Here is a 23,229-nt window from a genome sequence, read left to right as displayed (position 1 = left end):
TGGGAAAAATAGATAGTTTAGTAATTTTGCAAAAAGTTGTTTATCACAATTCCATCTCCTGTTTTTGATTATATTTTACAGTTATACTGTGACAAAGCATGATTGAAATTTGAAGGGGAGGTTCACCCAAAATAAAAATGGCAGATGCTGTTTGCACCTTGGTGAAAATAAAGGTAGATGCTATTTACAACCCAGTGCAAATAGAGGCAAATATGATTTGCACCTCAACCCTGGTACAAGTAATGATAGATTCTGTTTGCACCCCAGTGCAAATAGTGGCAGGTTTGCACCCATAATTAAATACTAACAATATTGGGGCATCACTGCAGCGTGTTTATTGTGTTTATCTAGAGTCCCACAGTCACACTACACCAACCAATAAAATGGATGCAATAAAATGGATTGAATCGTATTTGACTACGAGAAAACAGTGCACTCAGGACATGAAACATATATATCCTCCTTAAGAGGTTGTTCAACTGGGGTCCCTCAGGGGTCTACACTTAGGCTCTTACTCTTCAGTTTGTACTTTGTACTATCTTCCAGATGCCTGTCCGGATGTACATACTCAAATGTATGCAGACGATACTGTGATTTATGTACATGCCAAAACTAGTGAACAGGTGGCGCTCAAGTTATCATCTGCAATGACAACATTTTTGATTGGCTTACACAGTGCTGTCTTACATTAAACATTCAGAAAACAGCATGTATGTTTTTTACTAACAAAACTAAGTTAGAAGTCCAACCCGATATTTTAGTTAATAGTGAAATATTACAAATTGAGCCATATTTTAAATACCTTGCAATTATTTTAGACTCATATTTGACATTTGAAAAGCATATTTAAAAAGTAGTTTGTGCAGTTACATTTAACATAAGACATTTTACATTTATACGGAATCAACTTTCAATAAATGCTGCTAAAGTATTTTTACATTCAATGATTTTTTCTCATTTCTCTTACTGTATCACATCGTGGTCACAAGCAGGAAAAACTACCCATAGACCTTTACACAGTTTATACAAACAGGCATTAAAAATATTTGATAAAAACCCAAATACATATCATCATTGTCACATAATTACGAAGTATAATTTTTTTTAAAAATAAGCCAAATTTGCGAACATTGAATAATTTGTAATCTGGTCATTTATAATCATAATTTTGAGCAATTTTTAATTTAGTAGCTCTGTTGTCTATTGACTAATGTTTTAATGATGCTATTTGTAATTAATTTTTTTGCCCAGGGACTACAGATGAAATTTAGCTCTGTAGCTAATTCTGGGGCAGTCATCGACTATCCATTGTCCCTGTCAAATAAACTACTACAAAAAAAAAAAAAAAGAAAAAAAAAACCTACCCCTAAACCTAACCCTAACAAAAATTAACCATGGTTTTATTACAGTAACCATAGTATCACCTGGTATCTTGCAGTAAAATCACAGTAACCACAAAATTAAACATGGTTACTATATAAATACCTTATTACTGTTGTAATGCCAATTTTAATTGCATCAAATCTATGGTTTCCGCCAAAAAACATGGTTACTACAATATGACTATAGTAAAACTACCTTTATATTCATTTTTGAACCTGTTTGACTTTCTTCAGTGGAGCTGAGTTGTTAGGCAGAATGAACGCCTTAGTAACCATTCACTTTCAATGCAATTTCAAATTGCAATGAAAGTGAATGGTGACTGTGGCAAACATTCTGCCTTGCATCTCTTTTGTGTTCCATGCCAGAAATGTAAGCGCAGTGTAGTTCTAGCGGGAAGACTAGCAGCTGTACATCATCGCACCATTAGCTAGGTAACTCCTAGCCAATCACATGTAAGCCATTGCTTTATGTCTGCTCATATTATCACATTGCTGTTTCAGTTGTGCTAGCACGGCAACCTCCACCACCCCACCATCACCAGTCGAGTCCCGTCCTGCACAGGGGTAGGCTCCTCGCCCCTGCCTCCTATCTCCGGCAGGATATGACGGTTCCGAGTACAACTTCTTCGGACTGCCAGACGGAGCTTACGCCAAAGAGAGACATTACATTTTCTGTTTTATATTCATCAAATAAATGTCATCTTGAATTTCACTCAAGTCTGCAAGTCTTCCTGATAGAAATAAAGTTATGTTGGTTTGGTGAGTAAATGATGACAGAATTTTCCTTTTTGGGTGAACTATCACTTAAGGTCATCTGCTTTAGTGAGTGAGTTAGTAAGAGGAACAGCTAGAGGGCTCTAAAGTGCATCTTAACATTTTTGAAGTCTGAGGCTTTAATCAACTTTAAGGAGTAGGCTAAGTCAAAATAAAGTATTTAAAATACATAATTGACAAGAACATTTCCAGAAGAAGCTCTTTAGATGTTTTTAAATGATGAATGATGTCTTGATAAGGAATGTACTACCTGAGACGATTTTGTCCACTAGTTTGAATATAATGTGAGTGCTTTAAAGGTTTTAAAAGCAGACCTGGCTCCAGACAACCCTATGAGACTGGGAAGTATATCAGCAAAATCACGCAGTAGCTGTCTCAGTGTCTGTTGCCATAGCAACTGACTAACCATTCGACACATGCTCTGGTACACTGTGTATACCACAAAGATAACAGAAGAATAAGTGTGGGGAGCGGGGAGTGGTCAGTTTTTGTGCCTCAAGACATTTTCCTATTGCACATCTTTTTTTAAATAAACAACTCCAGGTTTCTCTTAGGTTTCTTGACATGGCCTTTTTGTTGTGTGAATGTGGCAGGGAGGGGTAGGGCATTCTCATTTAGCACGCTTCATAACATTACAGACAGATTTCATATTCTGACTAAGTAGAAAGACACCCGTAGGTCAATCTGCAAGAATATTTCACAATATAATGAATATTGGGCTTGGACCCAGGACAGCTGTGCTGTGTGTTTTATGTCTCTACATGCCCGGTCAGTAACACATATAACAATTAACCAGCTGCAAAACAGCCATTATATATGGAAAGATACTGACAGCTTTCACCTAGAAGTTGCAATCTGGGTGATACAAATGACTACTGACATTATGGCATTATGGCAAGGTGAAGTGTGTAATTTCTGCACCACAAGCATCACCAGATGGAACTGCAAAAATAATGAAAATAAAAGTAATGTTTTGAGTGCCACAGAGCCACAATCAACCTACAGATAACTTACTTTTATTTTTCTCTGCATACTTAGCAGCTGAAGGGATAGTTCACCAAAAAAAAAAAAAACAATTATTCACTCTCATGCCATCCCAGATGTGTATGACTTTCTTTCTTCTGCTGAACACAAAGATATTTAGTAGAAATTGTCAGCTCTGTAGGTCCTCACAAAGCTTATGAATGGTGGCCAGATCTTTCCAGCTCCAAAATCATATAAAGGCAGAATAAAAGAAATCCATATGACTCCAGTGGTTAAATCCATATCTTCAAAAGCAATATGATAGGTGTGAGTGAAATATTCAATATTTAAATAATTTTTTACTAAATCTTTCCTTTACTTTCACATTCTTCTTTTGTTTTTGGCGATTTGCATTTGTCATGCATATCACCACATACTGGGCAGAGAGGAGAATTTATGGTTAAAACTCCTAAGTAATAAGAGTATTTTAATATCAAAAAATTATACTCTTCACCTTTAAGGCATAATCTAACAAAACTACCCTGAAGCATTTAAGGCTAATGGATATTTTTATTTATTTATTTTATTTTATTTCAACCACTAGGTATTGTCAAGTTCTTAAATATCAGACAAATCATCAAAAACTGTTTTTTCCTTTTTCGTTTCTATCAATGAACTATTGAGGATATATTGAATTTAACCCTCTTGTGGTGTCTGACTCATTTCTGACCCATTTTGATTTTGTTTCTTTAATAAAAATGGTATCCTTTATCTGAGTGGTAGAAGACTTAGTGACTTTTCCTCCACTAGCAATCCTGTTGAAGGTGCTGACATACAGAACCAGAAATAAAATCAGACCAGAAATATCAAAGTTGCAGTGTGGCTTTTTGGAGGACAGTGGAACCAGGAATGCAATTTTTATGTTGAGAATTTTATCAGAAAGATCAATAGAAATGAAACAGGATCTGTATATGTGTTTTATAGACTACACTAAAGCTTTTGATACTGTGAAGCATGGGGAATTGCTGAATATAGTAAAAGAAATAAACACTGATGCAAAAGACCTAAGAATTATAAGAAATCTCTACTGGAACCAAAGAGCAGCCATTAGAGTTGGTAATGACATTGGGGAGTTTGTAGAAATCAAGAAATGCGTGTGTCAAGGATGTGTTTTCTCACCGGATCTATTCAATATATCTGGTGAGTGGATACTGAGAAAGCTAGACGAAGTTCCAGAAATAGTGATAGGTGGTATAAAGATAAACAATCTAAGATATGCAGATGGCATAGTCCTGATAGCTAGATCTGAATCAGACCTCCAACAAATAGTGAGTAACGTTGCATCTGAGAGTGAGAAGAAAGGGCTCTTTATCAACTGCAAGAAAATGGTATGCCTTGTGGTTACAAAGCAAAAGGAAACTCCGATCTGCAATATTAAAATCCTTGGAGAAGGTCTGAATCAAGTGAAAGGCTTTAACTATTTGGGAAGTTGGATAACATCAGATGGGATATGCAACAGAGAGATTGAGAGAAGAATTGCATTGGCTAAAGAAACTTTCTCTAGAATGGGCAGCCTTCATTGTAATTGAAAAATCACCATGGAAACAAGGATCAGGGTACTAGACTGCTATATAATGCCAATTCTGAAATATGGCTGTGAGAGTTGGTTGATATCAAAAGAAATGGAAGATCAATTACAGGCAACAGAAATGTGGTTCCTCAGATGTATGTTACATAAGTCATACTACAAATGAGACAGAGCAGGCAGTCAAAGGGTGCTGCTCAGGAAGATCCAGAAACAACAATTTGAGTTCTTGGGCCATTGTGTAAGGAAAGAAGGTCTAGAGTATTTTCTTTTAACTGGCAGCAGCAAACCTCCATGTGTTGCTTGAAAAGATGGTGGTACAAGATGATCCGGAGGCCTTCCTGGAGCTCTTGGAGCACACACCCAAGCTCTGGAATGGCCGTGGGCGCAATGGGCAGTCCACCTCTTACCGCTGCTGACCGGGGAGGCCCAACTCGCGGCCCAACAGTTCCTGGTCGACAACCTCCTGAGGTACCCCGAGCTGAAGAAAGCCATCCCGCAGCAGGTCGGCCACAGTCCAGAGGAGCACCGCCAGCGGTTCCGGTCCCTGATGCTGAGAGAAGTCGGCCGCCCGTTTGCCTTTGCATAACAGCTCTATGATGCCTGCGGGGTGCTGGCTGAGGAGCCCAGTGATGTCGGGCATGTCGTCGAACTCATGGTGCTGGAGCAATTAATCTCCCAACTACCGAAAGGATCGGCAGAGTGGGTCCAGTGCCATCACCCGGCGTCGCTGGATGAAGCAGTAGAGTTGGCAGAGGACCATTTAGTGGCATACCCGGGGGCCGGCACGCCCCACTCTCTCTCTATCTCTGTGATCCCTCCCCCTCCCCTCCTTCCTTCAGACCTATCCCGTTCCCCCAGAAAGAGTGGAACAATCCCCTGAAAACGGTACCCTGGCCTCGTGGGTGTATTAACCCTCCTGTTTCTCTCTCCCCCGGCTCTACCCATTCTTTCTCTCAGGTGGGGAAAGCTGCTGCCACTAGTGTGGGCATGAGGTTTGTGCCGGTCTGTTGGAGTTGCGGGGAGATGGGTCACGTCCGCGAACAGTGCCCGGTGATGGAGGTGGGGACATTGATCCAACAATCCACAGGCCGCCCCCGACTGAGCCGGGATGTAACAAATACCCATGAGTATTGGGGGGGGCTACATACCAAGCCTTGGTGGATTCAGGTTGTAACCAAACCTCCATTCATCAATACTGGGTTCAAAATGGGGCATTGGACACAAATAATCGGGTGAAGGTGAGGTGTGTGTACAGGGATATTTACTATGATCCTGCAGTGACCGTCACTATTCTATTTCGGGGTTAAAATCATAACATTGAGGCTGTGGTTAGTCCCCGCCTCACCCATCCACTAATTCTGGGAACTAACTGGCTGGCTTTTCCTGAATTGTTAAAGGGGTTGTGTGTGGATGGGTCCTGTAATACAGTGGGACTGTGTGGGGTGTGCAATGCGCTGACAGGGGAGGTGGAGCCGGGGCCATCTACGTCAGCCTCGGCTTCCCCAGCCCTTAGGGGAATTCCCACTGGGGATTTCCCTCTGGAGCAGACGCGAGACGAGACTCTTAAGCACACATTTGTCCAAGTGAAAGTAATTGATGGTCAACACCTTCAGCCATGCATTGCACTCACATATCTATATTTTTAAATTATAAATGATCAGTTGTATCGAGTGATGCAAGATGCTCAGACAAGAGAAGATACAACACTGTTGTTAGTACCATAGTCTGATGGTGGGTCACTTGGGACAGGGGAAAACACTAAGCCTTCTCATAGCCCATTTCTATTGGCTGGACATTCACAGGGATGTTAGCCGGTGGTGTGCGACATGCCGCGAATGTCAGCTGGTGAATCCGCCGGCCACTCCAAAAGCGTCATTGCACCCCCTTCCGTTGATCAAGCTTCCCTTTGACAGAGTTGGCATGGAACTCGTCAGGCCATTGGAATGGTCAGCATGCGGGCATCGTTTTGTGTTGGTTCTGGTAGACTATGGTATGTGATACCCAGAAGCAGTGCCTCTTCGCAACATCTCAGCACATAGCGTTGCAGAGGCACTCTTCAGAATAATCTCCCAAATGGGGATTCCAAAATAAATCCTCACTGATCAGGGCACTACATTCATGTCACGTACACTATGCGAGCTGTACGAATTATTGGGCATTAAATAGATTCGGACAAGCGTGTACAAATGGATGGCTTGGTTGAACGATTTAATAAAACCTTAAAAAATACGATTAGTAAGTTCGTACATGAAGATGCTCAGAATTGGAATAAGTGGCTTGAATCCCTGTTATTTGCAGTGCGAGAGGTCCCGCAAGTCTCCACTGGGTTTTCCCTGTTTGAATTGTTATATGGGCGTAAGCCCTGTGGCTTGTTAGATGTCATGAAGTAAAATTGGGAGGAGGGAACTTCACAGAGCAAAAATGAAATTCAATACGTTCTTGACCTGACAGCAAAACTCCACACACTGGGGCGACTATCACAGGAGAATTTGCTACAGGCTCAAGAACATCAGTCCTGGCTGCATAACAGGGGAGCTCGGCTACGGGAGTTTGCACAGGGAGATAAAGTACTTGTATTCCTGCCCACATCAAGCTCGAAATTACTCACGAAGTGGCAAGGGCCCTTTGAGGTCACACAGCGAGTCGGGGAAGTTGATTATGAGGTAGTGCGTATGGAATGACCCGCCATCAGACTATGGTGATTTCTCTATCCCTTTTGTGTTACAGACGGACACATCAAACAGGGGGCTGGGTGCTGTACTGTCCCAGGTGGTGGAGGGTGAGGAGCGCCTGGTGCTTTACATTAGTCGGAAGCTCTGTATGAGAGAGATGAAGTACAGCACCATAGAAAAGGTGTGCTTGGCCATCAAGTGGGTGGTCCTTACTCTCTGTTACTATTTATTGGGATGGGCATTTACCCTCTGTTTGGACTATGCCCCGCTCCCACCCCACGCCTGGATCACCCGTTGGTATTTGGCACTCTAGCCGTTTAAGTACGAGGTGGTCCACAGACCAGGGGCACAGATGGCTGTCACAGACTTCTTCTCCAGAAAAGAGGGGGAGTGGGCAGTCCGGACTGTTCCCCCGGCCTTAGTCGGTTGGTGGGGGTATGTGGAGGTGAGGGCGTGGTCGAGGAGAGAGAAAGTGGTAAGGACATCCGCCTGAGATGAATTGTGACTAATTGCAGTCTCTATGTTCACAGAGAGAGGGAGAGACAGACCAGAGTCTTCATGTATGTTCCCCAAGAGAGAGAGTTTTGTTGTGTGAAGCTGAAAAACGGACTTTTTAATTGAGTGATGCTGAAAAGCAGTCTTGTGTTTTGAGTGAAGCTGAAAAGCGACTGCTGTTTATTTGTTAATAAAACAGACTCATGTGAACTGTGGAAACCGGCTCCCGCTTCCTCCTTTATCTGCCCAACACAAACCTTTATCACAATTGCAAATTGGACAGGCATGGATAAGATCAAGCTTCTGCAACTGGCAAAGCATAGGAAGGAGTGGCATTACATGGTCACCAACATCACTGGATACAGCACTTGACGAAGAAGAAAAAGAAAGAAAAATCTAAACACACAAAAAAATATAGACTTGATTCGATAAGAAGTGGTCGTAAAAAAAAGAATTGTGGTGTTTGGGTCAAAATTGACCCACCATAGAAAATGAATGGGAAATACAAAAAAATATATATATTTTTATTTGTCAAATAAAAATCAATACATCAGACACAATGCAGAAAACAACCACACATAAATGAAGGGGTGAGACTACAAAACATCCACAATGCAGAAAATGCATGCACATGTAACGGTAGTCAGCTGGTAGGTAGCTGTGCAGTGTGTAAACTTGTTAGCGCACCCGCCTTCCATGTTGGAGACACCGGTATGAATCCCGCTTGGAGTGGGTAGGGTAGGACTGGTAACAGTGGTGCCGTGACCCGGATGGGAATGAGGTTTAAGGGGGTGAGTGTAACGGTAGCCAGCTGGTAGTTAGCTGTGCAGTGTGTAAACCTCACTCCCCTAGCCTCAAGAGGTGCACTAGTGACTGATGCTAGGGACTGTAGCCTTTAGCCTCACTGTTAGTGCGCCTCCCTCTCATGCCAGAGAAGCTGGTTCGAATCCCGCTAGGGTAGGGTCAGTTACACACACACACACACCCACCCACACATACATACAGATTTTTTTTAATTTTTTTATATTAGTGATCTCTCATTGACTTCCACTGATTTCATATCAGGCTAAGGATATTTTCTATTTCCAAACTCTACCCCTAAACCTACACCTAACCATCACACAAACAACTGCACATCACTAGATTTGAAGATCAACATCATCTGACCCAGTTAAGAGTTTTCTTTCTTTCTTTTTTTTTTTTCTTTTTTTTTTTTTTTTTTAACTGATGAGGACAATTGTCCCTCACAAGTGTAGACAAACCTGTCTATATATACCAAACATACCACACATGTCAAAGTCTGAGTCTGATTCCTATGTGACAAAGTTTATGGTGGAATTTTGATGTTCAAAATAAATTACAGTTAACACAATAATTACTCTGTCTTTTCTATGTAGCACAATCAGATTTGACTGTGGCATCATGGTCAGGTTTGACAGCATACTGGAGCTTCATTGCAAAATCTGACACTTCAACACAAGTGGTTTAGAAAAAATGCTACAATTTGAATAATAATAATAATAATAATAATGTCTTAATATATGTCCAATGTGTAATTTGTGACATTCTCTAGAAATTAAGTTACAATGCTGGCTTATAGAGATCAGCTACTGCATGGAGCACTGGAGCCATCTACTGAACATAGTTGTTATTTCATGTAATTATGTTTTTTTATTCCAGCAGATGTCACCAGACGCATGACAAATTGTGATGTTTCGACACTTTCAAGGTTTTTATTCAAGTGAAGATTTTATAAAATATGCTTATTTATTTGAAAATGGTGTAATTTAGTAATTTAGAGCTAAATAAGGTCTAACTACCATAAAATCCCCCCAAAAATGCACAACTTTAGTGTTTTTACTTTAGTAAATTTAGTGTTTTTACATATCTTAATTTTTTTTTTTTTTTAAATCTCTAAAAAGTTAATATTACACATGTACGTTCGGGTCATTTTTGACCCACGAACACCAGTGTGACTCACACGAACACCGCACAACAGTTAAGGGATCTGAAAAATGGAGGAAGAAAGAGATCTGAAGGCACAAGGTCATGAGGTCAGCTAAGCCATTTGGCCATTTATTGGTGGTTGTTTTCACAAGCACAGGAGATGTTAGGTTTTCTCTGCTTTATGCACTTGCTTGTAATTGGAATGCTTGTTATAGGAACATCATTAATAGACTTATGGCAGTGTTTGTCAGTACAAATGTATCACCATCTTTACAGCTGATCAGTAAGTCAAAAATAATATTATATATATATTAAATACAATTTATTAATATGCATATATTCCATTTCCACATGCAAGATAATAATTTCTCTTTTAATTTTGAGCATTAATTAAATATCGAAGCTGAAAACAAACAAATCTTGTTGAGCTATGTTTCAAGCAATGCCTTCGCCCTTTCCATTAAAAAATAAATAAATTGCTTTTGTTCAGCAATATGGTGTTTCTCCCCATAATTTCTCTCTGTAGTCTTTAAATCAGTGGTTACAGAACTGTAATGTGTGACGCCTGAGGTACAGTACAAATTGTAGGGACAGAGACAAGATGAAGGTAGGAAAGGTTAGTTGAAGATCAGCAGGCTAAATTTTACACAATCACAAATACACAGACCAGTAAATTACATTAAAGAAAAGGAAGGAGAAAGGGAAGAGAGCACGGGCATACAGATCAACGCGTTTGGCTGCTGAGGGGATGACAGGTTTAGGAGGTGGTGGTTTCTTGTTGTTCTTGGCTTGCAATTTGCCGAAAGCAGAGCCGACTTCAATGGGTTTTCCGTAGCAGTCAAAGTTTGAGAGTTCAAAGTCCCGTGGGAGAGAGCCTACAATGCTGAAGTCATTGGAGCGCAAATCCGACTTGGAGGTGCATACCTTTTTGCACCTTGTCTCTGTCACCTGAGAGATAAAGAGAAAGAGAGATGGCAAGACAGACACATAAACAGAACAACGTATCTCCTGATACTCTACATTAATTTCACACTTAGATATTTTTATTTCTAAAATCAGCAAATGAACAAATAATGGTTGGCAGCTGGAGTCTTTCAGACATGATCAAGAATTAGAGCTAGGCATCTACCAACTTCAGTGGAGAAGACCTCATCCCAAATCTAATTGAATTTTTCCCTTATACTTTATTCTCTAATGCAAAGGCACATATTCTCTAAGTTAGTGCTCGACCGATATATCGGTCGGCCGATATTAGCCTTTCACCGATATATCGGTATGTTTACCAATATGCGCAAATATGAAAACTTTTTTTCAAAACATATAATGCAGAAACCAATGCTTTAGAATTGGTTTCATAATGTAGTTTGTCCAGCAGAGCGCGCGCCAACTCCATTGTTTACAGAGCTGACTTTGAGCTGATTTTGAAGTTCAGCGGTGCGGAGTTGAGCAGTCTCTTCTCGGTAAATTGCTAACTAGTTTGTGAAATACATACTGGAAAGTTAATAAACAATGACCCCATCATTTTATATAACTAATATAACGTTAACCCTGTCCCTGACAACAACGTCACTCAGATTGATCACATCTGTTTGTTATGTTAGCCAGCTATAGTTTGTCAGTGCAGTCAGTAATGTAGCAGATTGAAAGGTAAACATCAGAGCATCTTTTTGCAGCTCAGCAGACAATGGTGCAGTGGTGGATTGTGTCTGCTGAGTGTTGATTTCACACTACTCTGTTACCTAGTTGGTGAGACTCCATCTTTTACTCTCCGTGACAGCAGACAGAGCTTATAGCTAACTAGCTAACCACGTTGCTACTTTCATAGCTTGTCAGCTGATTGGAAGCTAATGTGTAAACATGTATTCACCAAACTGTTTTGTTAAGGATTCACAGTTTGGTGCCCCTTTTAACCGAACAATTCCAGTCGCATTTATAAAATGTAATATTTAAAAGTCTGGTTTTCCAGACATTAAAATAGGGTACATAATAAAAGTAGATTTAATAAATAGTATATTTGCCCTGTGTAAATAATAATATATAGGAACTGTATCTAAAATAAGGGGTGATAAATAAATACTAATATAACAGGCTGGAAAAATAGACATTTATTCATTTTAATATCCTATATATAGTATATTTTGAATGCGTTGAACCTTGACACCGGGCGACGCACCCTAAAAACTGCACCGTTAGATCGGTTTCATACTGAAGAGCCACTTAAATGTATGTTTTTTCTGTGTAAATGCCAACATCATCATATATGTCGAAAGGACTGAAGCCTGTCAACCAAAACATGAGCTCATTGATGTCATTAAGTGAGTCTGCTTTTTTATTCCATCAGTTACTCCTGGTCGGAGGCTTCGTTAAATACTCTTTTTTTAGCATTCCCCTTCCTTTCCAAATCTCTTGACACTCTTGTGCTGCTGGGAGAGAGAGTACAAGGATAGGCAATTATTCTGGGCTCCTCCTGAATCTCTAGCAGGACAGCGCCAATGTTGCATGGCCTTTCCACAGAGGAACACCAGGTGCAAAAAATAAGTGGTTTGAAGATACAGTACTATCTACCTTGCATCAAAATAGAACAGGACAAGTCAAGTATCAACCCATTAATGCCCATGTTTTTTTCTCCCAGAGATGTCTTAATTAGAATAGTTTGCACAATATTTCTTATAACATTATATGTTGTTCTTTTTTTTTTTTTATGATTTTAATGCAGCAACTTTAGTGAAGGGTGACATATATCTCTATACAGAAACTCCCATAGAAACACATGCAGATATTCAGATAATAATAAGCTGCACATGTGTATTTTCTCAGGCACTTACTGAGTCCAAATATGCGTTCAACTTACAGAATTTCAGCCAAATGACAAAAGCCATATCATACTGCTCATGTGTTGTACTTGCTCTAGTAGTCTTGCTCTACTCAAATACCAATTTTAAATGTAAATCAAGTCAATCACTGAAACAATAGTGCCACCTTGAGTAATAAGTAACATTATATGTATAATATAATAAGTATAATAAATATGTGTACATGCATATGGGATACTGATAATTTACCATTGATGCGCAGAAAATCGAAATGCTAAAGTAGAAATTTATTTGAATATAGTACTCATTTGTTTTGTTTAAAACATAGAAATAGATATCCTGTGATAGCATAACTTACATAGATAAGAAATATTCATAAAATAAATGATGGAAGCAAAAATATATATTGCGACAATATCATAGATCTCAGGACAATAATGACTCTATACGCTTTTGGTAATTATTGTTACCCTATTCATAAGAGAAAGGTTGAGAAATACTTAACAGGTGGGGGCATAACTACAAAACTGATGAGGTAAAGGGGGTGGAATGAGATCCTAAAGACCCGAGGTATGCATTTAAGGACATGACACATGACACATTAACCAGCAAGATGTCAAAAGCTCTTCCTAAGGTTGTCTACTCGTATTCCAGTTGTTTAAGTCACACACACACACACAAAAAATCTACAGATAGAAAAGGATTGGTAGAGCGTTCTGCAACTTTAGTTGCCCACGGCTTTAAATAGGTTAACAACTGATGTGACACTGTACCATCTGTTTGCTCCTCTCTCTTTCTCTCTGACTAACAGAGCAGAGTGTTGTCTAATAGTGTAACTCCAATCTGTCTGATGCATTAGTTCCAGATGTGTGGATGGGTCAGAAGCCATGCAGGGCTGGACCAAGCTACTCCCCCCTGGGCACACAACACTTAAATCCTCAAACAGCTTGATATCGTTGCTAATATATCGAGTGCACATGCACACATGTAGGAAACTAACTGACACAAATTACAGGAATTGTATTTGAGATAAGATATAACCTTGGAGCTTCCATTTGTATCCCTCTGATATGATCTAAACCCCAAGAAATAAAAACTGGAGTTTTGTAGCTTTCAGTCCATTTCTATTAGCTTTGAAGCCATCTTTATGCTAGTGAACTTCTTAAGTAGAAAAAAAAATAAAAAATACTTTTAACAGATATTAATAAATCATGTTTAGTAAAATTTATAAATAAATGTACAGTCTTTCTATTCCGGGAAAACTGACAAAAATGATTTATGTCTCATCTTGCACTATACAAGTTTTTGTAGAATCAAATGCTCTCTAGAATGAGAATTATCCTCCCCCATTATGTCCAGCAACCCGATAGTTGACATGAAATACTTTTAGAAACTTCATCTCAAATATTTTCAACAGCATTTTCTAATTATTATATAATTATTATATATGCAGCTTTTATGACCTAATTTTAATTGAGAGACTACATGGAATATTTGCACTTTTAAAATGAATGTATTTGTCATAAAGCAGGACCATTTCAAATCAACTAGTGAGAGCAAAAAAAAAAAATAGGCGTCAACTACCCTACCAACTAACAAGTAGCAAATCATGGTTCATGGCTGTGACAAACTCAAGCCTATTGGATATTTAAAAAAAGGATGAGCCATTAAATAGCTTCATTTTTAAATAGGAAATTCATATAAACAGAAAAGAAAAATAAGCGACCTTGGGTTTTAGAACGGCGCTATATAAATAAAAATTATTATTATTAAAACTGCATTTTGGAACACTTCCAAATGGCTTCAAATCAAAGCAATGAATGAGATTTTCATGGAGTTCAGGAACTGTCAGGGGTTGTCCAAAAAGCATGTGGGTTAATTTAGGTTCAGATGTTCTGGAAGCTGTCGATGGTCCAGTCTGAGAGTAACTGTGTGACAGTGCTTGAAAACACACTGCATCCTTAATCCTCTTCAGTAGAACACATTATTCAGCCCATTTCTCCTGTCTGTCAGACTATCCCTGCTGCCAAGCACCACTTTCACTTGTTGCTATAAAGCTGTCTGTTTTCTAAACAATCTGAATTTATGATTATCACACCTACACTTTTGCAGTGTACTATTTTAGATTATATAACTACAAGGAAGACAATACAGCTGAAAACTGAATAAAAACTATGATCTACTGTGGAAGGATAATATCTCCCAAAGGTTAAATATAACATGTATATATGCTTATCTGATGCATATTATGTGTTTTTACATTGTGTCATATCTTTGATTCACTTCATTCTCAGGCATCATGCTGGATTCAAATACAAAGTTATTGTGCTGTGTCTGACCTGAAGTGTACTGACATGAAGTGTACTGACATGTATCGGGGTGCTTCCCATGCCATTGATGGTGTTCTTGGCAGGGGTCTTTCCCTCTGCTTTCTCCTTGCTGGCAATCTTTGCCCTCTCCGCCTCCAGGCGTTTAGGGCTGTTAAGCATCACCTGAACCACAGCATATTCAACCAGAGAGGCAAAGCCAAAGAGCAGGCAGGCAATCAGCCAGATGTCAATGGCCTTCACATATGAGACTTTAGGCAGTTCGGAGGCCAGAGAGGTGCACTCAGAAGAGAGAGAAAGCACTGACAGGATCCCTGCAGAAAGAGAGAGAGAGAGTGCTCATTAGATCAAATGAGCTGAGGGGAGATGAGCTTAAACATTGATCTGAAACACTGTTTCCAAAGATGATAAATGAGTTTAACAGTATTTGAACATAAATAAATAAAATGCCATCCACTCTTTTTGTAATTAAAGGAATATTTAACCTAAGAATGCAAATTCTGTCATCAAGCTTCATGTCTTTCAAAACCTGTATGACTTTCGTTCCTTTTTGGAAGGCATAAGGAGTTGTTAATAGCAGCATGTGCAAGCTGCTCTAAATTGTATGATCCAAACAATGAAAGAGAATGGTGACTAGGCATGTGACGGTATTCTGTAATATGGTATTTCAAGGTAATTTGTTATCGTGGGCACTTCAAAACAATTAAAGATAACCTTTTAGATATCTGTTTTTTTTAGATTTTTTTAGATGACACGTGCACTCTGATGTAAACAAAACCAACATGGACGGAAAGCATGGCTGAAGGAGGAACGCAGTCGACCCTTTATCCGACGTAAAAAAGGGTTAAGTTGGAAATGTGGAAGTATTTTTTGTTCCATAAAATGCAGAGGGATTGTTGGTCGAAGATGGTTTCCCTTTGTGTACAACGTGTGGCAGAAAAGTGGCAGCGAAACACAGGATCACCTCAAACATGTTCACTTATCTGCAGGGGCAATCATCCCATGCAATTCAGTGAGATAAAGGTAAGTTGTGACAGTTCTGCTAGTTTTTGCAAACTGAGAGACAACCGTCATGGAATGCTTAGCAGGAAGAAGGATCCAAGCACAGGAATGAGTGAAAAATAAAATAACTTTCATTTAAACAACAGAAAACAAACAGGCAACACACAAATCTCACAGGGGAGAGAAAACAAACCGAAATGTAAACTAGAATAAAACAAATGACTTAGAAATTATTGTGATGTGAAAATTTGTCACATGCCTAATTGTGACCACAGCTGTTCCTCACACTATGTTATCATATGAATTTAGAAGACTTAAAATATAGCACACAAGCCAAATGGACTAATCTTATTGTGTTTTAATGGTGTTTTTTTTTTTTTAGCTTGACAGCACCTGGTCCCCATCCATTTTCACTGTATAGAAGAAAGCAGCACAGACTTTGTGCTAAAAGTTTCCTTTGGTGTTCCACAGAAGACAAAGTCATACAGGTTTCAAACGACATGTGGGTCTGTAAATGATGAAAGAATTTCCTTTTTTGGGTGAACTATCTATTTCATCTCTGTTTATATTTAGTCTTTAAATGACACAGCGAAATGCTATTTGAGATTTCATGGTTATTATAAGCAATCAATTTAATGCAAATACACACACACACATACAGATACACACACACACACACACACACACACACACACAAAAAGCAAACTAATAACTCACAAACTGCATTAATGACTGACCTGAAATGGTGTGAATCTGAGACCATGGCATGTGATGACACCTGATGTAATCACAGGCAGTGTGACACTTTATACTGCAACAATGTCAGGGAAAAGACAACAATGTGGACAGAATAATGGTGGTGTTGGTGTTAGAGGTAAACCGATATATTGGTTTTACCGATTAATCAGTGCCGATAGTTGCTTTTTGGAACTATCGGTTATCAGCAAAAATCTATGCCTATATCTATATATTAAAAATAATAATAATAATAATTTTCTTAATTATAGCTTGATCATAGATAAAAGTCCCACGTTATGCACCAAATCTTAATTTTTCTGGTTATTATTGAGATTTAGGTAGCACAATAAAATGCCTTTGGGATACGTTTTGGAATCTTGTAGCCTCAGTTGTGCCTGTCAAAGTAAAGAAAGAATAAGAAATGTTTTATCATTCAATAATTTTTTTTTTTTTTAAACTATCGGCCAGTTACCTGCCTTTTCCACCACCTTAGTTATCGTATCGGCAAAATCGTTTATCGGTTGACCTCTAGTTGGTCACAATGGAATCGCAGAAAAATCCCATTGTAATGAAATAGCTGCCATGGCTTTGCAGATATTTTGTAATGTACAGTAGTGTCCAACCCATGAGACGGCACTCAGCGCACCAGGAATCATTGTGTTGCATAAAATAGCAGTGACATAAAGCACGCCTATCTCAACAACATCAGGGTATAATTGGGAAGCATGTGCAACACAATTGTCACATTTCACGGCATCTCAGGATCTTATCTCAAATAATCTTCTCTCGCTGACCTCTGCAGTTTCCAAACTGAAAGAATGCCTTTGGGCTACAGCTGAGGCTGATGGAAATAGTATGATGGCAATTTCCTGGACATGAATTAAAATTGATGAAAAGAAGCAATAGATTCCATCATGTGCTTTAGGGGATAAAAATTATCATCCATAACCTCCTGGACTTCTGTGAAGTCAGTGGCATTGACAAGACTCACTGGTGGATGTTACAGTACATTGGTGAAAAGGGGGAGATGAAAAACGTAAAGAATGGGCATCGGTTATGTGCTGATACTTGTGGAAGGACTGATGATTGGAAAAAGTACCCAGAGGCACACGAGCAGCGCTGGCGTCAGGGTTGATCCAAAAGGAGAGCCAGGAGAGAACAACGATAAGCAGGGTGGGAGCGTACACACCCATCATGTAGAAGCCGACCTGCCTCCTCAGAGTAAAAATCACCTCCACACACGTGTAGTAACCTAACATACAACAGTTCAGTTAAAAAAAGGTTTTAAGTGGACAAGTACTGCTGGGTTCAAAAGAGTCCACATTGAAAATCTGGGATTCAAACACTAAGTTAAACTGGTAAATAAGCAGAAAGTTTAACTAAAAAATTTAAATAAATAAATGTTATGATGTAAAACGAATAGAAATATTTTAATTATTTGTACAATTTCTAGGCCACTAATCAAATAAGCAAACTGTTACATTGACCAGGTTAATGGATGATTAATGGATCATCAGGTTTTGCACCAACTTGTAGAGTTCAAGTGCATGCTGTCATTAAAGCAAAAGGGGGACATACCAAATACTAAGAAATTCATGTTTATTTATCAGTTCAACTTTCCACTCATATAGATATACTGAGAAGACAATTTGTACTGAAAATAACTTTATTAAAGTAGAAAAATTCTAAATTCATTTTTTTCACAAGTTGACTGTATATACTGTATCTCGACTGAATATACGCATTATAAAGCCTTTGATAACCAATACAAAACAGAGAGCTTATGCACATATCCACTTAGTGCCATTAATGGAAAATGAAGAGCTTTTACCTGTCCCTGCATAGAACTTGGTGCAGTTGCCATATTCAATGTCCTCTTGCTTAATATCAAACTGGGGCAGAGCAATTTCTTCCATCTGTACGGGGTCCCCAGACTGCCACATGAACTGCAGGTCATCTGTGGTGTAGCCAACTACAGACACACATTTCCAAAAACATACATGTTGGTACTGTATTCCTTTCATTATGAGGATTTTCCATTGAGTTTCTATTGTTTCGATACTGATCTAACAATCCTTTCTATACCCTAACCTAACCTTAGCCCTAAACCTAAACCTCATAGAAACCTTTGGCAAAATATTTTTTTTTGTTTTTTTGTTTTTTTGAATAACATAATTTAGTGCTTTGGGAGGTCCTCATAGTGTAGGAGATTTCAAGTGTGTTTCACACACACTCATGCTGAATAACAAAGATTTGACACCAAATAACACTACAAATAACAAAAGTAGGAGTTGTTATATATCTTAATTTCATACTTAAAGGAATATTCTGGTTTCAATACAAGCTGAGCTCAATCGACAGCATTTGTGGCATAACATTGATTACCACAAACATTTATTTTTGACTTGTTCCAAAATTCTGGGTAACATTGAGGCACTTACAACAGCCATGTTTCCACTATCGATCAAAATGAGGGCGTGCAAGTGCGTGCCAGGGCCAGTTGCGTTCCCACTGTCACTTCCGGAGCTTCATCGTGCCTCCTCGGGGCTTTCTCGGGGGCAACGGCCAATGGCCTTTGACCTGCCAATTACCCTTTGGCCAAACAAGGCCAACCGGGGATTGAGGTGGGTTCAATGTCAAAGACGGAGTTTTGCCGAACTTCCCAGGTTGTGTATCCAGCGCACAGTGGTACAGGATCAGGGAAAAAATGTATTTTAAAAAATTTGGGTACAGTACAAATCCATTAAAACACAAAATGGACAAAGCGGTCCCCAAAGAAATGACTTTCCATGGTTCGGTGAACTTTCATAGAAGGTGTGCTGGGATATCGTCCCGCTGTTAGTGAAGAGACCACTCAGGACACCATGGCAGTTACAGTTGGTGAGTTCTCAACTCTAACTTATCTTATTGTTTACATTCAATATAAACTCGATATTCTGGATAGCTAGATAACATGATACCTCAGCTTGAGCTTCCCTCTTGATTGTGTAATGGGTGGAATGTGTGACACTGGCACTGCAGCTGTGTATTAAGGGCGGGTTTTTGGGCAGCGCTGCTAAGTTACTGGCTCGATTATGGGAACGCAGATCGATTTTGGTCTTGCGGCTCGAGGTTCCGAGGCTATTGGCCCCGGCTGGCCAATTAACAGCCCTGGTTCACACTGCGGCTAGTAAAAGTGAATGGGGCCAATCCATAAACTTTAAAATACTCACTGTTTCAAAAGTATAGCCATAAGATGTAAACAATATGCATGTTAACATGATTTTAGTGTGATAAAACGCTTACTAACCTTTTGTGTGTAAAGTTATGGCCAATTTTACAACTTCGATGCTATGACGATGTAATGTCAAAAAACCCTAAAACGCTAAAATAACCATAAAATGATGACTTAAACAACTTTACAGCTCAAATAATACTTAAGTTTGAACAGAAGAATTAATATAAGTGCTTTTTTATTATTATTATTATTATAAGCTTCACATTTCTGCCTTTAAACCCTCCAAAATTGTACATATTCACTTTCATTGTAAGTGCCTCAATGTAACCTCAACTTTTGCTTTTTTTTTTTTTTTTAAAGAAAAGGACGGATGAGTTGAAATAAATTTTTGTAGTAATCAACATGCCACAAATGCTGCTGATTGAGCTAAACTTGTCCTGAACCCGGAATATTAATTTAAGGATGCGGTGAAGCTAAAGCTAATAACTGAGAAACTAGGTAGAAACTGACAATTCCTATGGTTTCCCCCCTCTGTCTTTTTTAAGCATTTAGTCTTGTTTTATTTTTTTCATATCCATATACAGTACATTGTCATGGTTGTGTTCATATTCACGTACAGCTCTCAAGCTGCATTTTACATCTCTGGGTGTCCATAGGGAAGAGGGTCAGGTCCAGTGGACAAGACAGGGTCACTGACAACCTGAGAAGAGATATAACAAAGACATTTGAGCACCATACAACAAATCAGTTCGGCGAGTTGGTGGCAAGTAAATAATTATGAGAGATTTTACGTTACATTTGAATGACCGGCACACTCTATAATGCATTAATAAGATATGTATGACTGAATGATTGTCTGAAAAGAACTGATTACACTGGCTGCATCATAAGTTGCACAATGAGACATTAATTTTTAACTTGTGAATCAAATATACTTCACAACTTCGGATTTTAGCTAAGATTATTTTATCGCCTTACAGGTTGCATTACTTGAAAGCCAATCCAAATTTAACTGATTTCTGAAATGCCACAGACACAAAAGGTCTCTGCCAACAGTGGGATAAATTCTTCATGCAGTTCCCATTTTGTGCACAGTGTGCCAACATGGCATATTTATTTAAAAACCCCATTAACACATGAAAGCTTTTTGGGTATCTCCTATAATTTGACAATCACCATCTCAGATGCAGCAAAGAGCTACTTTTCACACCAGCGAGGCCACACAGCACTTGTGAGTATGAGAGTGCGATAGAGTGCAACTGACGTACTGTGCCAACATATTTTAGTAAAAGGCCTGGGAGAGGTTAGAGGAAATGGCTGTTTCACTCTAAGATCTGTTTTTGTTTAGAATGTATCTTTATGGTGCGTTTTACAAATTATCTGAGAGAGAGAGAGAGAGAGACTGTGGTTAGGATATAAGATATGGTCAGGTAAGAAAATACAGAGGGGCAGACAAAAATAAATGTGCTTGAGTTATTTCTTTTTTAGGTGTACTTACTATTCCGAAGTAATAACATCTTGAAACATTCAGGAACAAAAGTAATGCATCTCAGTGGAGCTTTCTGTTTGTTTAGTCAAAGGTTAAACCAACAAGCATAGCAGGTAAACTGGATTAATTGGTTTCAAATAGGCCACAATCACAGAAAATATAACAAAATTATGGTTCAGTTCCATTCACACTCTTCCTAACATGCACTAGTTAAATAATTATGGTTGCACTGTTTGATCGTTGTTTGCCAGTTTTTGTTGAATAAAAAAAAAAAAAAAAAAACATTTGTCTTGTTTAATAACTTGCTGTCTTGTGATGTCAGTATGAGCAGTTTCTTTTACTTAAAATGATCAGTTAGTTGATTAATGTTTCGTGTACCATGTGTTAATGTCTGAATATGGCGATTTAAAATATTTGATAAGTGTTATTTGTCTCATGAGTGTTACTACATGAGTAAATTATGTTTTCAACAGTTTAAGACAAGCCAAATATAGAGCCCAATGTTACCCATGAAATGTAGATCTCTCATAGATAACATAAGATGGATATCATAATGTTGAATGATCTAAAGCAATTTAAAAGTAATAAGTAAAACCATTGGCATAGAGCTCTTTTAAGTTGACAAAATTTAGTCTTCCTAGAGTTACTTAAAGGAAAATTCCAGGTTCGATACAATTTAAGCTCAAGCGACTGTGGCATAATGTTGATAACCAAAAAAATATATGTTCTCTTGTTTCTCCTTTTCTAAAAAAAAAAAGAAATGTGAATCGGATCAATCCGTATATGTAAAAATACTCACTGTTTAAAAAGTACAGCCACAAGACATAAATAATATGCGTGATACCATGAATTAAGTATGATAGCATAACTTGCCATGTCGACGTAATGCCGTAAACCCTAAAATGACAATAACAATTATGATTTAAACAACTTTGCAGCTCAAATAATATATAAGCTTTAACAGAAGAATTCATATAAGTGCTTTTGTAAAATTATAAGCTTTTTTGACTTTAAACCCTGCAAAAATTGTCCCCATTCACTTCACAATGTTTTTTAAGAAAAGGAGAGACGAGGGGCCTGGATAGCTCAGCGAGTATTGACGCTGACTACCACCCCTGGAGTCGCGAGTTCGAATCCAGGGCGTGCTGAGTGACTCCAGCCAGGTCTCCTAAGCAACCAAATTGGCCCGGTTGCTAGGGAGGGTGCAGTCACATGGAGTAACCTCCTCATGGTCACTATAATGTGTGGTTCTCGTCTCGGTGGGGCATGTGGTGAGTTGTGCGTAACGCGCACAACAAGCCATGTGATAAGATGCAAGGATTGACAGTCTCAGACACGGAGGCAACTGAGATTCGTCCTCTGCCAACCGGATTGAGGCAAGTCACTATGCCACCACGAGGACTTAGAGTGCATTGGGAATTGGGCATTCCAAATTGGGGATAAAAAGGGAGAAAATCACAAAAAAAAAAAAAAATAGATAAGGAGAGGCGAGTCTAATTTTTTGTGGTAAACAACACTATGCCACAAATGCTGTTGGTTGAGCTTAACTTGTATTGAACCCGGAATATTCCTTTAATATTTGTAGTTAATCATTACAATGAGGGCAGATTTTAATACAAAGCAACTTTGTAACATTTTAAGTAAATGAATTCAACTTTTAAAAAGCCATGCAAACTGCTGTCTTAATTTATTTTTAAAGTTCCAAGAACACCTCACTTTTTTATATTTTGTCCATTTCTTGAAGAAAAAAAAGGTAAAGAAGACAGAAAATGTAAAGTGTATGTATTGTAAGTGGGTTATATGTACAGTATATGGAAGAGTA

The 23,229-nt window shown here is 38.7% G+C and overlaps 1 protein-coding gene across 3 annotated transcripts in view; it reads right to left on the bottom strand.

Moving 5' to 3' along the window:
• Positions 1-9,924: 9,924 nt before the first annotated feature.
• LOC127412914 (glycine receptor subunit beta-like) overlaps positions 9,925-23,229 on the bottom strand; it is a 33,183-nt gene continuing 19,878 nt past the window's right edge. The window contains exons 6-11 of one of the 3 annotated variants that reach the window (XM_051649632.1): positions 20,536-20,618; positions 18,533-18,673; positions 17,770-17,953; positions 16,701-16,774; positions 14,974-15,275; positions 9,925-10,769 (exon numbers count right to left, since the gene is read on the bottom strand). In XM_051649632.1, coding sequence (XP_051505592.1) covers positions 10,473-10,769; positions 14,974-15,275; positions 16,701-16,774; positions 17,770-17,953; positions 18,533-18,673; positions 20,536-20,618 — 1,081 coding nt within the window. In that variant the 3' untranslated portion in view covers positions 9,925-10,472. The remainder of the gene's footprint in view (positions 10,770-14,973; positions 15,276-16,700; positions 16,775-17,769; positions 17,954-18,532; positions 18,674-20,535; positions 20,619-23,229) is intronic. The other 2 variants (XM_051649633.1, XM_051649634.1) reach the window with 2 other exon arrangements.

This window comes from Myxocyprinus asiaticus, chromosome 22 (assembly GCF_019703515.2).
Source record: "Myxocyprinus asiaticus isolate MX2 ecotype Aquarium Trade chromosome 22, UBuf_Myxa_2, whole genome shotgun sequence".
Classification (NCBI taxonomy): Eukaryota; Metazoa; Chordata; class Actinopteri; order Cypriniformes; family Catostomidae; genus Myxocyprinus; species Myxocyprinus asiaticus.
This window is presented reverse-complemented; position numbering and strand designations above follow the sequence as displayed.